This window comes from Eretmochelys imbricata, chromosome 16 (assembly GCF_965152235.1).
Source record: "Eretmochelys imbricata isolate rEreImb1 chromosome 16, rEreImb1.hap1, whole genome shotgun sequence".
NCBI classification, from domain to species: domain Eukaryota; kingdom Metazoa; phylum Chordata; order Testudines; family Cheloniidae; genus Eretmochelys; species Eretmochelys imbricata.
The window spans coordinates 26,098,332-26,111,672 of NC_135587.1; the positions used below are offsets into that span (position 1 = coordinate 26,098,332).

The following is a 13,341-nucleotide window of genomic DNA, read 5'->3' on the forward strand; positions in this document are numbered from 1 at the left end:
TAGCCATTCGATGCCCACGAGTAGGGCCCCAGCTCCAGGAGTCAAGTGATTACGTCAGAATCTCAGATGTCATGTAACGAAATGAAGTGCGGCTCTAGCCAACATGTTTGTAAAGAAAAGCTTGAAAACACAAACCAAGCGTAACCGATGCAGAGACGTCTGCCTGAGTCTGAAGACTACCTGAAACTATAGCTCTGAGAGGTGTGAACTGCTGCATGGGTGTTAATGCCAACACCCCTTGTTCTGAAAGAGGCCTCCCCTCACCCCCTGACCACCGCAGTTCCAGTGAGAGCCTGGTGTGGGGCTACCCAGGTGGAGTCACAGCAGAGCCCATGCTGGGGTATGTCTGCAGCCCCAGCTTGCTGTGATTTCCCCAGCTTGCTGCCAGGCCCGACTTTATGCAGCGTGATGTGAACAGCTGATGCTGCCATTGGGGGCTCTCTCGGTCAGTGCTGGAGTTCTGCTTTCCAGGGATCCCCAGCCTCTGCTGCTCCTACCACCAGCCTCCAAGGTGTCAGCTGCAGATCAGCATTTTCCAACCTCTCCTAAATCCAGACCCTGCCCCAGCGGGAGCCGGAAGGCAGCCCAGGTGCGCTGGGAAAAGCTGCAGCCAGGAGGGACCCCAAGCACGGGTGAAGCCTCTGTGGCCATGCACTTTCCCATGGGGCGGGAGGCAGATAGTCACTGAGCTGGAGGGAGAAGAGTCAAACCCTGATTCCAGTGGGAGCTGCAGGAGCTCAAGCCCGCAAGTGAGCCCTGGGATTAACACAGCTGACCCAGACAAACACGAGCACCGTGAAGCCAGCTGAAAGCCTAGCTAAGAGAGAGCCCTGGCCTGTACTGCCCTCAGAGCCTGTGCGGCGTACGCCACCACCAAGGGCCTGGCCGATTCCGGTGCCTGGAAACGATGAAATCCCAGCAGCTGGAGGACAGTGGGAGCAGGGCCATGTTATTCACTTGCTCTGCAGGCTCACCCCCCTTGACCCCCCCCCCATTGTTCTGTCCACATGTCTGTTTGTCCATGTGTGGCCAGACGTTGGTTTATTAGCGTCTCTAGACTGCAGGCGCCTGACTCCATTACAGCTCAGCTGCACATCTATTTGATGAAGGATTTTCTAAAACAATCCCTGGGTGGGGTTGGTGAGAGATATACATGAATTCTGATCTGAGTGTTAGAAACAGACTTTTCCTGGGGTGACCAGTGAAGCCCTAACCCAAGTGTTGAGCGCAGATTTTAATTTGAGAAATAGTTTAACATTTTTTAGATATTCGTTTAGATGTGGTATGCAGGTTAAACATAACGTATGATCGCTGCTCCTTTCATTGCTTCCAATTAAACCTTGCTTGTTAGTTTAACCTCTAGGTAATCCCATCAAACAATTGATGTCAAGGAAACACTGCCCACAGTGGCTTTGGATGAGTGGCCATTAATTTTAATTGCCTTGATATTAAAGATTAAGAAGTATTGGGACTAGCAGAATGGAAACGATCTGATGTCAAGCAAATCCACTCGCTGAGGCTTCCCCAGGCTGCTGGTGATATTAAAATTTTACTGTGAGAATTAAATAAACCTTTATTAGTGATGGCTGTTGTTTGATTGGTCCAGAGGTGTGCATAAACAGAGGGTTCTTACACATCCTCGGACAATACCGTTGATGTACAGAGATTCCTCAATTATGAAACCGTTAATAAAGCTCTAATCTGATTGTCTACAATAATTATTTGCTGGGTTTCATTAATGTATTATTGCTTCCCTGACTGACAAGGTAATATTAAGTGCAATATATAGAATACAATGGAGTATTGTCCAGGGAAAAGAAAGTATAAGGCACACTTTCCTTATTACATTTAAAGCTGGAGGCTTTTCATTAATTATCTTAAATTCCTGCTGTATGGTATATAATTTTGGCATTTTTTTAATCTCCTCCGTATAACCAGGTTGCCTTATCAAGCTATACAATACAGCTGTGTTCTGCTTGTTACATGTGTTGTCATTTTAAATTGAATAGCATTCAAGAGCTGTAGTCACTTGTATCCATATCATACAGTGTGCCAGGCAGAAGTACAATTCCTGGTAATTTCTGTTTCTTTTTATGAGAGGGAAGGAGCTGTGCAGGGTTCCTGTGTCTGTACAGAAGGGTATTATTTCCTCTGTGTCAAGGGATGTTCCACATGGTCATTTAAAAATAAACAAACAAAACCAAGCACAGCATCAGCTGATGGTCATGACTCCATATCTGGCATCTTGGAAACAGGAGTTAGAAGTTTAAGGCACTGCTCCAAGATCCATTGGTGTCAGTTAAAAGACTCAAAATGATTTCAGTGGGTGTTGGACTCTGCTAGACAGTGGGCCCCTAGCAAGCAAATGGAAATAAAAAACAGACCCGACTGCAGCCCATATGATTCATGGAAAGGCAGGCAGGAGAAGGCATGCATCTAGGGACACAGCAGAGTCCACCAAACAAGCCTTTGTGAACCCCTAAGCCCTGTGTTGTCATGTAAGTCCATGTCTGTCCTTACAGGGTTTGCTCTGAAAAGACCTTCTTCTAAAACAGACTCAGCCTTGTCCGAAAATGGAAAATTGGTAGATCTCTGTTGATTGGTAACTGTTGTTTTCTGAAAAGGAGAAAAACTCTTATTCCCTGACTAGGGAATAGCTTTCTTTATGGGAGCCACAAGTACTCCTTTTCTTTTTGCGAATACAGACTAACACGGCTGTTACTCTGAAACCTTTATGGGAGTGCCAGTGACGGTGAATTCAGCGGGTTGGAATTTGAGTATCTTTCAGTTGTGCAAAGGCCTCCAAACAGCAGCCAGACTTGCAGCCACTACTGATGGGGCTTGGATGTGGACAAAGACCAGGAGTGAAATTTCCACATGCTATTGCTAGTCTGGCTTTCCATCCAAGGGAAGGGAGGGAGTTTGGCAAGCAGGGAATTGAATTAGGGTCCCTTGAGACCTAGTTTGCTACCTTAACCACAAGACCACAGACTGCCAGGGTAACCTTGAGATAAAATTTCTCTGTGCCTCAATTCCCCATCTGTACAATGGGGGCAATAGTAATAATATACTCCCTTGCTCCCACCCTTTGCCTGTCTTGTCTGTTTGGAGCATAAGCTCTTGGGGTGGGGGCTGTCTCTTACTTTGTGTTTGTACGAAGTGCAGGACAATGGGGCCCTGATTTTGTTCCAGACCTCTAGGCATTAGTGTCATAAAGTAATGATCATCTGAGAAATTTAGTTTTTGAATATGTTTTAAAATCATCAGACAGCGATAACTGTTGTTTATCTGTGACTACGAAGTTGCAATAATCTTTTCATAACTAAACAAAGGACATGCAGAGAGTATAAGGGGGTGAAGTCCAGAAGTTGAATGTTTTAAGTGAACATGGCAGTGTTCACGTCAGCTACTGCCATGTGATCTTGTAAATGTCAGATTTGCATTGTTAGGGACCCGTTTCCTTTTAGAATTATATTGCAGAGTGTCTTGGCACGAATACAGTACAAATAGCTTTGTTCATGGAACAAGGCATTTTCTTGATGGCACTGTATGCCACATGTAATGAACTGTGATTATTAATTAAGAACTTTATTCTAAGGGCTGAAATTAGAAAAGTTTGTATGATTTCTCAGTGGCTTTGTTTAAGTTGCTCCAGCCATGACCTTTGCATGGGTTAATAGTTAGAGCCTTATCAGCCATCTTGGCATCCATGCAGTATCTTCAAAGGGAGATGACAAAAGTAACTTTTCATCCATTATTGATTTATATTGTTCCTTTCATTTTCAGCAGACCAAACATGATTCTAGCTGTAGGGCTGCCAAGGTTGTTCCAGCCCAAAAATAAAGAACAATTGCACTCGTTTGCAGCTCTCTCTGTCTTTCACTTAATCAAATGTTACCTTTACTTCCCTTCAGTGGCTTTTGGGGTCTAGTGTTCATTTGCTTGACAAATGCCTTGTTGTTAACAGTAGGCAAAATCATGCTAACTGCACAGCAAACTCCAAGATGCATGTTGTCATAAGAGTAACCCCTTGTGTATTAGTTTTGCCAAGAGACAAACTGAACCCTGTCATGCTCATATCTATAATAATATTCAACTGATCCTTGATTATTGCTTAGTTAGTCTAAGTACCCAGTGGATATTCGACTGAAGGCTGGGAATTGTGTATTTGATGGACCCAAACTTGACATTTGGAAGCGATCACATCTCTTCCTGCTGAACGCTATCAGAGGCTTGACTATTTTCCCCTTTTTCTCCTCCCAACCAACAGGTATCCAACTGGTTTGGCAATAAGAGAATCAGGTACAAGAAGAATATAGGGAAGTTTCAGGAAGAAGCCAATCTTTATGCTGCAAAAACAGCTGTGACTGCAGCACACGCCGTGGCAGCAGCTGTCCAGAATAACCAGACGAACTCCCCCACCACACCAAACTCTGGTACGTACCAGGAGCTTTTTCATTCACCCAGCCCAGTAAATGAAAGCACCCTGAAAAGCCAAGTGGGAAGGATTTGCAGTGAATTTGGTTTGGTTCAGAATGTTGCAGTATTCCCCAGCCAGACTTAGCCATGGCATCGTTTAAGAATGTAGAGTGGGATTTCTAAGAAATGTTGGGTGTTGGTTTAACCATCTCATTAACTTAAATGGTAAAAGGCAAGTTGACTTCAGTGAGAATGGAGTCCAGCTAATGCTGAGCACTTCTGAGAACCCCAGTCTTAATCCACAAAATGAACGTGTCACTGCCAGGGTCAGCCTTTCGGCAATTTCCTTTTCCTGTAGCTGTTCCAACAGTGTTTTCTCCCCCAATTAAAGAAGAAGCCAGGCAGAACTTCATGGCTGTTCAATACAGTGTTGAAGGCTTGAAATGTTGAGTTACGAATGAAATGGTGTAGAGGGGAATATTTACATTCTGCTTCACACTAATTGGACTTTAAATGCTGGGCTGCTTGAAATGAATTAATATTGTATATAAAACATATATCTGAGGTATTTGTGTGTTTTAGGGTTCCATTATCACCTGTTCATTTACAGTCTTTTAGAAATTTCTTACTAATGTGTTGTCTGCATATTGCAGAGCAGTGGCTCTCAACCTCTCCACACTACGGTACCCCTTTCAGGGCTCTGATTTGTCCTGTGTACCCCCCAAGTTTCAGCTCACCTAAAAACTACTTGCTTACAAAATCAGACATTAAAATACAAAAGTGTCACAGCTGCACTGTTACTGAAAAATTGCTGACTTTCTCATTTTTACCATATAGTTATAAAATAAATAAGAATATAAATATTGAACTTACATTTCATTGTATAGTATACAGAGCAGTATAAACAAGTCATTGTCTGTATGAAATTTTAGTTTGAACTGACTTTGCTAGTGCTTTTTATGTAGCCTGTTGTAAACTAGGCAAATCTCTAGATGAGTGGATGTATCCCCTAGACGACCTCTGCGTGCCCCCAGAGGTACACATACCCCTGGCTGAGAACCACTGTTGTAGAGATAAGCACTGAGCTAGGAGTCTGTAAGGGGAAGGAGCTCTGTTGGGGGCCAGAAGGCAAAGGTCTCCACCAGAGTAGTGATGTCTCTGATGCTTATTTGCAGCTAAAGTTTTGCTGTAACTTAATGGTAGAGAATGTTTTAAAAACTTACTATGGAAAAATCCTCTGTGGAAACAAAGTGAGTAAGTGGGGGGAAAAAGAAGTTTCTTTCTTTGATGGCAAAAAAAATCAACTTAATAGGCAATTACCAGCCATTTTCTTCCCAAGGAGACATTAAACACACTCAGAATAAGTTTTTTTTTCTCAGAGAATTTAGCAGTAGCACCTAATGGTAAAGAATTCCAGCAGAGAAAAGCACTCCATTTTAAATACACCCGACTGTACAGTAAGTTGCTCTTCCACACAGAGAGCTAGACTACGGTTTGTGCTGCTTTTCGGTAGCTCCCAGGGCAGTTGTCTACCATGACAGTTAATGTGATGGTAGCAGTGGTGTTTAAAAAGAAGCTCCTGGGCACAGAGTGTAGGAAAAGGCCCTGATCTTGCTGTTTGATTCGGTTTGTGCCTAGGAATCTCCATCCAAAGTGCTTCTCACAGGTGCACTGGCTGCCAACCAGTATCTTTAGCCATGTGGCTCACAGTCTAGCTCTGTGTCATTGGTAATTTGCCTTTGTTTTGGGTCATGAAACTTATTCTCTGTTATGCACTACCTTTCCTTCTTGTTTCCTTTTCTTCTTCATCTTCCCCTGCCTTGAGGGCTTTGGGGTTATATATTTATAGCTCTCTGTTATTCAGCTACTTAACTCTTTCCTTTCCAGGTTCTTCTGGTTCTTTTAACCTCCCAAATTCTGGGGACATGTTCATGAACATGCAGAGTCTGAATGGGGATTCTTACCAGGGGTCCCAAGTCGGAGCCAATGTGCAATCACAGGTAGGAGAAATGCCCCAAACTAGGGCCTTTCTAGCAGGGTAGGGTTTGGGCTAAAAATTCCACCTTACTCTGGCTCTAGTAAATGTTCTGTGCCTCACTGCAGAATTGAGGCTGCATATTCCTAAATGTGGCCTATTATTATCCTAGCATTGAATATAACAAATAAAGGAAAGAGAGTGATTTTTTTCTGATTGAAACTTTAAGCTTTGTGAATGCATTCGGCTCTGGCTTGAGCTCATGGAGTGGGACTGGGTGCATCTGACTTTCACAGATCCTGTAAATTCTACCAATTTGCCTTTTATTTGTTTTTAAACACGTCTTTGTTTCATTTTTGGGATAAAGGCCTTTTTTTTTTAAAAAATGTCAGAACATATCTAACTGAGCTATTAAAGAATGGTTCATTCTCAAGTGCGGTTCCAATCCATTCAGACAGAGCTAACTCCATATTTTATTCACAGTATATATGTCTATACATAGACTTATATGTGCAGACACATACATACGTATAGATATATACACCAGTTTGCTGCAGGCACTTAAGATGGACTTACCGGATGCATTGCTATGAGGAGGTTATTGTTTGGCTGGTGTGAGAAACAAAGATGTCTGGGTTTTAACATGCAAGGATTTGTTGAAATTCTGCCAGTCATTCTTGATGGATAAATTTGTCTTTCGTAGAAGATGCTAAACCCTTTTGGCGCACATCATTCAAAATATTGCCTGTTGTAAGTGATGATGTTTTAATGGGTGTGGAATGATGAATTTTGTTTCCTCTTACTTAAAGGTGGATACCCTGCGTCATGTTATCAGTCAGACGGGAGGATACAGTGATGCCTTGGGAGGAGGGTCACTGTACAGCCCACATAATTTAAATGTGAGTACCCTTGGGAACAATAGTTTGGAGAGCCATAGGCACGGGGTCAGGTAAATGCAGTCATGAATATGCGCATTAATAATTCTTGCAATAGCGTTTTTATATACATATTTGGGGTTGGGACAAAACTGCCCTTTGTATAGCCACTTGTCTCAGTGAGATGAGGGAAGATTCTGAGGAGCATAGGCAGTTTGCAATTTTGTATTTTTTAGCTGAGATACAAGTTAAATGTATGTGACTTCTCTGCCTATTTTCATGCTTGGAGAAGGTGCCCTCTCCCCCGGAGACTCGAGAAGGCCATGATCTGTAATTTGTTACTGCCTGCCATCAGATCTCAGAACGTTGCTTTAATAGACTTACAGCCATTTCAAGGGTGCTATCCCCCCCTCCCCCCCCCCGTCTTTGGGGGATCCAGAAACATATTTGGCCTTTGTACTAGAAAGTAGCGAGCAGATGATGGTAAATCTAGAGGCTATGGACCTGATCCTGGGAGGTGCTGAGTGCCCTAAATTCCCACTGAAATCAGTGGGAGCTGAGGGTGCTCAGCACCTCTCTGGGTAGGACTCTGTGATAGGCACACTGTGCTTATAAAAAAAAATGCAGCCAGCTCATAGCCCATCGAGATAGACGCCTCGATAAAGACAACCTCAAGAGGAACCTCCCCGTCTCAGTGGAGGCTGCGCTGGATCATTTCATCTTTGCATTTCCAACATGCTTCGTTCACCCTGGCTTCGTTTGTATTTGTTTGTTTAGATTTTTTAAATGAATTTTTAAAAAACGATCTAAAGAGGAGGCTGGCCTTTTCCGTCACCCTCAAAGACGTTAAAATACCAGAGTGGGCTAATTCTCTTGGAAGACAGCATCTCTCCACATCCCATGCTCACCTGCTCAGTGAACACTACCCATTGTTGGGAATAACTGTAGATCAGCCTATGGGCTGGTGAGTGATATCAGAGAGCCTGCAGAAAAGAATAGATTTTGAGGAAATGGAGAAACAAAATGTGAAATACTGCAGCTAGGGTGAGAATTGGAGAGTTCCCCCCTTTTTAGGGTTTCCACTTGCTGTAAGAGTAAATATTAATGATTTAAAATGTGATTGAAGACGTTCAATTGTAAAGGGAAAAAAGTACCATTAAATACTCAAATCTTTTACATTTGAAATGTCAAATTTTTCTTTTTGGGTTTATAAATAACTCATAATAACCCACAACAAACCATATAAAAAGCCTTTTAGTTGCATTTCTCCTTTTTCATTTAAGTGTTTTGAAATGCTTCAGAGAATTTGCGATATCCTTATCAACATGATAAAATATGAAACTGTGATTGCCTGCAGCATTTTACAGACATGAATTCCATCTTCGCTGATGAGGCCTGATAAGGCGCTGTTGTATAATACAGTGCATAATCTCAAACCACCAGAGTAAGGATTAATTTATTTGAAAAAAAAAATGCCTGCTGACAACCTCTTCTCCAGCTGCCAAGCTGAGTAACAATATTGTACATTTGTTGTTTATAAATTTGGATAAAAGAGGAGTGATGTTTACTTCAGCTGGAATATCTTTAGACTCGTATCTGCACAAGAGTTTTTCTTTCTCTAAGTAGATTTTCATATCTTTAAAAAAATAAGGCAGCTCTGGTACCTCTGCATTCAGAACAACATGTTGCACATTCAGGATCCGTAGCTGAGCTGTTGAAGTATTTTAAACCATGCGTTCGGGTTTGAGCTCAAAGGCGATGGCAAATTAGTATGTCCATATTGTTTACAAAGACACCCCAACCCTTGAGTTTGTCATTACGAGAGGGTCTCTCTTTGTTGTTGTTCATCGGCATAGGGGATAATTATTTATTGTTCTCTCTGTCCTCATTTAAACCATAAAGCATTTTCTTTTTTTGTGGATGATGGAAGAGCTTTACATGTAAAATCCATCAATACGGTGAATGGTAGGGAATTCTCAAGGACTGGTTATTAGAAACAGGGTGAATAACCTGCAGATTTCACATTACCTGGGCAGGCAAAGAGAACGAAATTCATCAACCTCGACTGCATTTTTGTGTGTCAAAATTTCAGAGCATATATTATTTGACTGGCTAAAGCCATAGGTTCTAGCTAAGTGACTGAAGAGTGCTGGCTGATTGTTCTGGTAAGGAACCACGTCATCAATAAATTAGCATACGTTAACCTTTCCTTCCTTGATGGCACTTTGTTTGGGGAAGAATTCCTGCAAAGGCTACTCTGTGCCGCGAGCACTGAGAGGCTGCCTGGCTCACTCTTGCTGTGCCAAGCCGGGCTGCCCCGTCACTTCCACTCAGCATTCCCCCACTCACGAGGCCTGCGCCTCCCTCTTCTTGACTGACATCAAAATATGTAGCGACAAGCTGTCTGCCACAGCAGAAATTTGATCAGACATTGATTTCAGCAATTGCCTGTATAGGCCAAGACATAAGGCAAATTTGTTCCTGAGTTCTGTTATTGCTGATGCAGGTCTAATGCGCTGAGGGTCAGGGGCATGTGGAGACATGGAGCAACATCCGAAAAAGGGGCTACGTTTATAGATAATTGGAAAACGGATCTGGAGAGAGCGTTTCCCCCTCCTGTTTGTATATTTTTACTCTGGGAGATCATATTTGGAAGGAAATTCAGGCCTGAATTTACCCCAGTAGACCTTGGGTAGTAAACGGCTCTGACATGCATGAAAAGGAATTGGGAATTTTTGGAACTGAAATGATGATCAACCAGGTTGAAACATCCATTTCCTGAGCAGCTACAGTTTTTTCAGGCCTAAAATGGGGGAGAAGCTTTAGTTTTCAGCTATCAGGGAAATCTCTTCTGATGTCCTTCATTAAAGCGTGAATGATTTTTACAGAAATCCTATCACCCTTACCACATCACCTCGACAAAAGGCTGCTAAATCCTAACTTGCTCTTTGCTTAAAGTATCTCCTTTCCTCTACAGGGTGTATTGTTTAATATCTCTTGTTGTGTGCATTTCTGTTTCTTTGCTTTCCCAAATCCTGTAGCTAAAGGGAGTTTAAGAAACAGGCCTTCCTAGTGCATCATTGCCTAAGCATCAGCTTCACCAGGCTATTATTGTCTATGGTGTGATGTAATGAATATGCATAATTGTATCAATTGAATTGTTTTTCCCTTTTCAGGCTAATGGAGGCTGGCAGGACGCAACTACTCCATCTTCTGTGACTTCCCCTACAGAAGGGCCGGGAAGTGTGCACTCTGATACCTCTAACTAATCTCCTAGCAACACTTTTTCCCTGAGCTGAGATGCCTTGATTAGCGCATTCAGAGTAACAGGAGAAAAAGAAAGGAATTTTTTTTGTAGCCAACCACCTACAGCTTTACTGTAAAACCTTGTCTTATTAGAAAACTTGGTAAATCTGTTTTTTAAAGGTATCATAATCATTTGTATTTATACTTAAAACACACAATGTTAAAAAGCACTTTATCCAATTAGGCCAAGATTTAGCATTGTTTATAGCCCTGTAACTATTTTATCATAATTTATTATCAGCTGTTTTAACAATGATGGTCTAACAGTTGCCAATTACTTGGCCTTAAGGGTAAAAGTTCAGTATATGCTTAACCTCAATAACAAGAGCAGACACAAAGAAACACCCCACCTAAATTTAACTTCTTGCATATTTCCATGGAAAGCCTAAATGAATTACAAACTTTGATTGTGTTTAATCTTTTCATATCTCTTATAGAGCTGGAATAAAAAGAGCTGTTCAGTTATTTCAGTTAACAATGGTTGTGTTTAAGAATTCTTATTCGTCACATTTTTGTTGTGATCTATTGTTTTATAAATTGGATTGGAAACTGGGAGCACCAGCATCTACTCTCTGTATTTCAATAATGGACATAAATTGTTCTAAGAGATGAAGATACTTGCTGCTTATTTTTGTGGAAGCCAAGATCTGGGGTTTTACAGTACGAGCGAGGTGCTGCACACGGATTTGCCAAGACTTTCTACGTCCTCTTGGTAACAACAACAAAAACAAGGAAGGCACCATTATATGGAGTGTTGTATATAGTGTAGCAAAAGAGTATTTATACATCTCACCAATCAAAACACAGCTTTATTACCTCATGCGAACTCATACAAACCAATAGAATTTCAACATGTTCTGTAGCTTAGAGTGCTCACTTACTACCTCTGAACAATGCTCACGCTGTAGTTTGTCTCTTTCTTATCTTTTTGCATCTTGTAATTAACCCTTTGTTTCCCCTCATGAAATGTAATGTACATTGTCATCTTTTAAAAAAATCAGGGTTGCATTTGCAACTTTTAAAAAAGCTGAAGTGGAAACATTGGGTCTGAGGTTTAACACAAACAGTGAAACTGTTGTAAATACTGAGAAACATTTTGAATGTTCTTCATCTTGTTACTAATCCACGCAAAAAACAACAACTAATTGTAATGCATACAGATTTCAGTATTCAGTACTGTATATTTCGCCCTGTATAACAGGGGGCCCTTTCTTTCTCTCTTTTGTATTGTATGCGATTCTGAAACTGATTGAGTCATGAAAATAATTTGTGGCAGTGATTCTAATGTATTAAAACGTTTCGTGTTACTTTCTAACTGGATTACACCCTGGATTGAAAAGTCTTCCTCGTGGTAGTTATATGTAGTTTCAACATGAATAAACTTTTTGCTTTCATGATCAAATGTTGATGTAATTTCTTCCTGCTCAGTTTGAGTCAGCCATCAAAGATAAAGTCAGAGACTTACGGAGGAGTGTTCATAAAGCAGGAGTTCAGCATTTCTTAAATACAAATAGCGAGTGGCGCACTCTTGCCTGAAGGATAGTTGAAATTCTAGGCATAGTACATCCTGATAGATATCCACATCTCTTTAGTCAAAGATTTCATAACCAAGATTTACCATTTCATCTCTAGGCTTTATTCCTACACTGCTCTGTTCTGGAACAGGCAGTTCAAATTGAGGATCATGAAAGGGGAAATCTTTTAGACTAAATTTAAAAAGCAACATCTTATTTACTCTCAATTATGGTCTTTATTTAGCATTAATTTTTAAAATATAACCTCTGCTTACAACTGCAATTTGATTATAAAAATATTTTCCCTTATAATAAAGACTTAAAATGAGCAGTTTTGTTTATTTATATATATATATATATATAGATAGTCTTTCCAAAAAAAATTGTTAATAAAGTAAAGGTCAATAACAGGTAATAGCCTATTTACTATATCCAAAGGAAATTGACTCACAGGAAATCAAATTAACATTAACCACTTGCGCCAAATGGTCTCTGATAAATAGAACTACCTTACGATTTCAGTTAGTGTATCTAAGCAAAAGAAGGTATAACTAGCACTCCTATTCATCCTAAGCTGGTGCAGTGCAGATGCAAACTCTGTAAAATAGTTGACTATCACATTTACTTTTCAGTCAGATGCTTGTGCCCATAGGTGTTGATTTGTCAGCTAAATGATTATTTGCATGATTCAATTAGCTTGTGGGTCAGCTTTTCTTATCAACAGTCTCTGTGCTAAGTAATTTTGTGACGTATCTTTGTTTCCTCCCCAAAACACAGTGAACACAATTTATCTTCCTCATTGTTCCAGACACCCGTGTGCATCAGTCAGCACAACTTTTGTGTTTATTTATCACACATGCACAATTACTGGTGCACTCTTCATCAGTTTTAGAAATCACAAGTGCTGCTTTGTCTACAGAGGGCGCATTTAAAGAAATACCACCCTCTGCAAAGGAGTCGTTACCCATTGAACAGCGTTGGAGCAAGGGGGTCTGCAGACCTCAGAAGACCTCCTGTGTGCCGAAGAAATAGAATGAAACAACACACGTGTGGTGATGGAGCTCTCACACGCCACACGCTCTTGTGTTCCTTCTGTAACTCCATGGAAATAGGGTCTGAAATGGAGCGTGTGTCAGCGGAGGCTCAGGCAGTGTAACGAACACACAGACGTCCCCCATCTCCATCACATCGTTGCTGGCCACAGGCAAAAACCTGTCATACGCTGATGAGGTTCATAGGAAGGCCATCAACA

General features: G+C 41.3%; 1 protein-coding gene across 2 annotated transcripts in view; it reads left to right on the forward strand.

Moving 5' to 3' along the window:
* Positions 1-11,372, forward strand: part of PBX3 (PBX homeobox 3) — a 158,057-nt gene extending 146,685 nt beyond the window's left edge. The window contains exons 6-9 of one of the 2 annotated variants that reach the window (XM_077835892.1): positions 4,271-4,436; positions 6,307-6,419; positions 7,204-7,293; positions 10,446-11,372. In XM_077835892.1, the coding sequence (XP_077692018.1) occupies positions 4,271-4,436; positions 6,307-6,419; positions 7,204-7,293; positions 10,446-10,538 (462 nt within the window). In that variant the 3' untranslated portion in view covers positions 10,539-11,372. The remainder of the gene's footprint in view (positions 1-4,270; positions 4,437-6,306; positions 6,420-7,203; positions 7,294-10,445) is intronic. The other variant, XM_077835893.1, reaches the window with a different exon arrangement.
* The last annotated feature ends 1,969 nt before the right edge of the window (positions 11,373-13,341 follow it).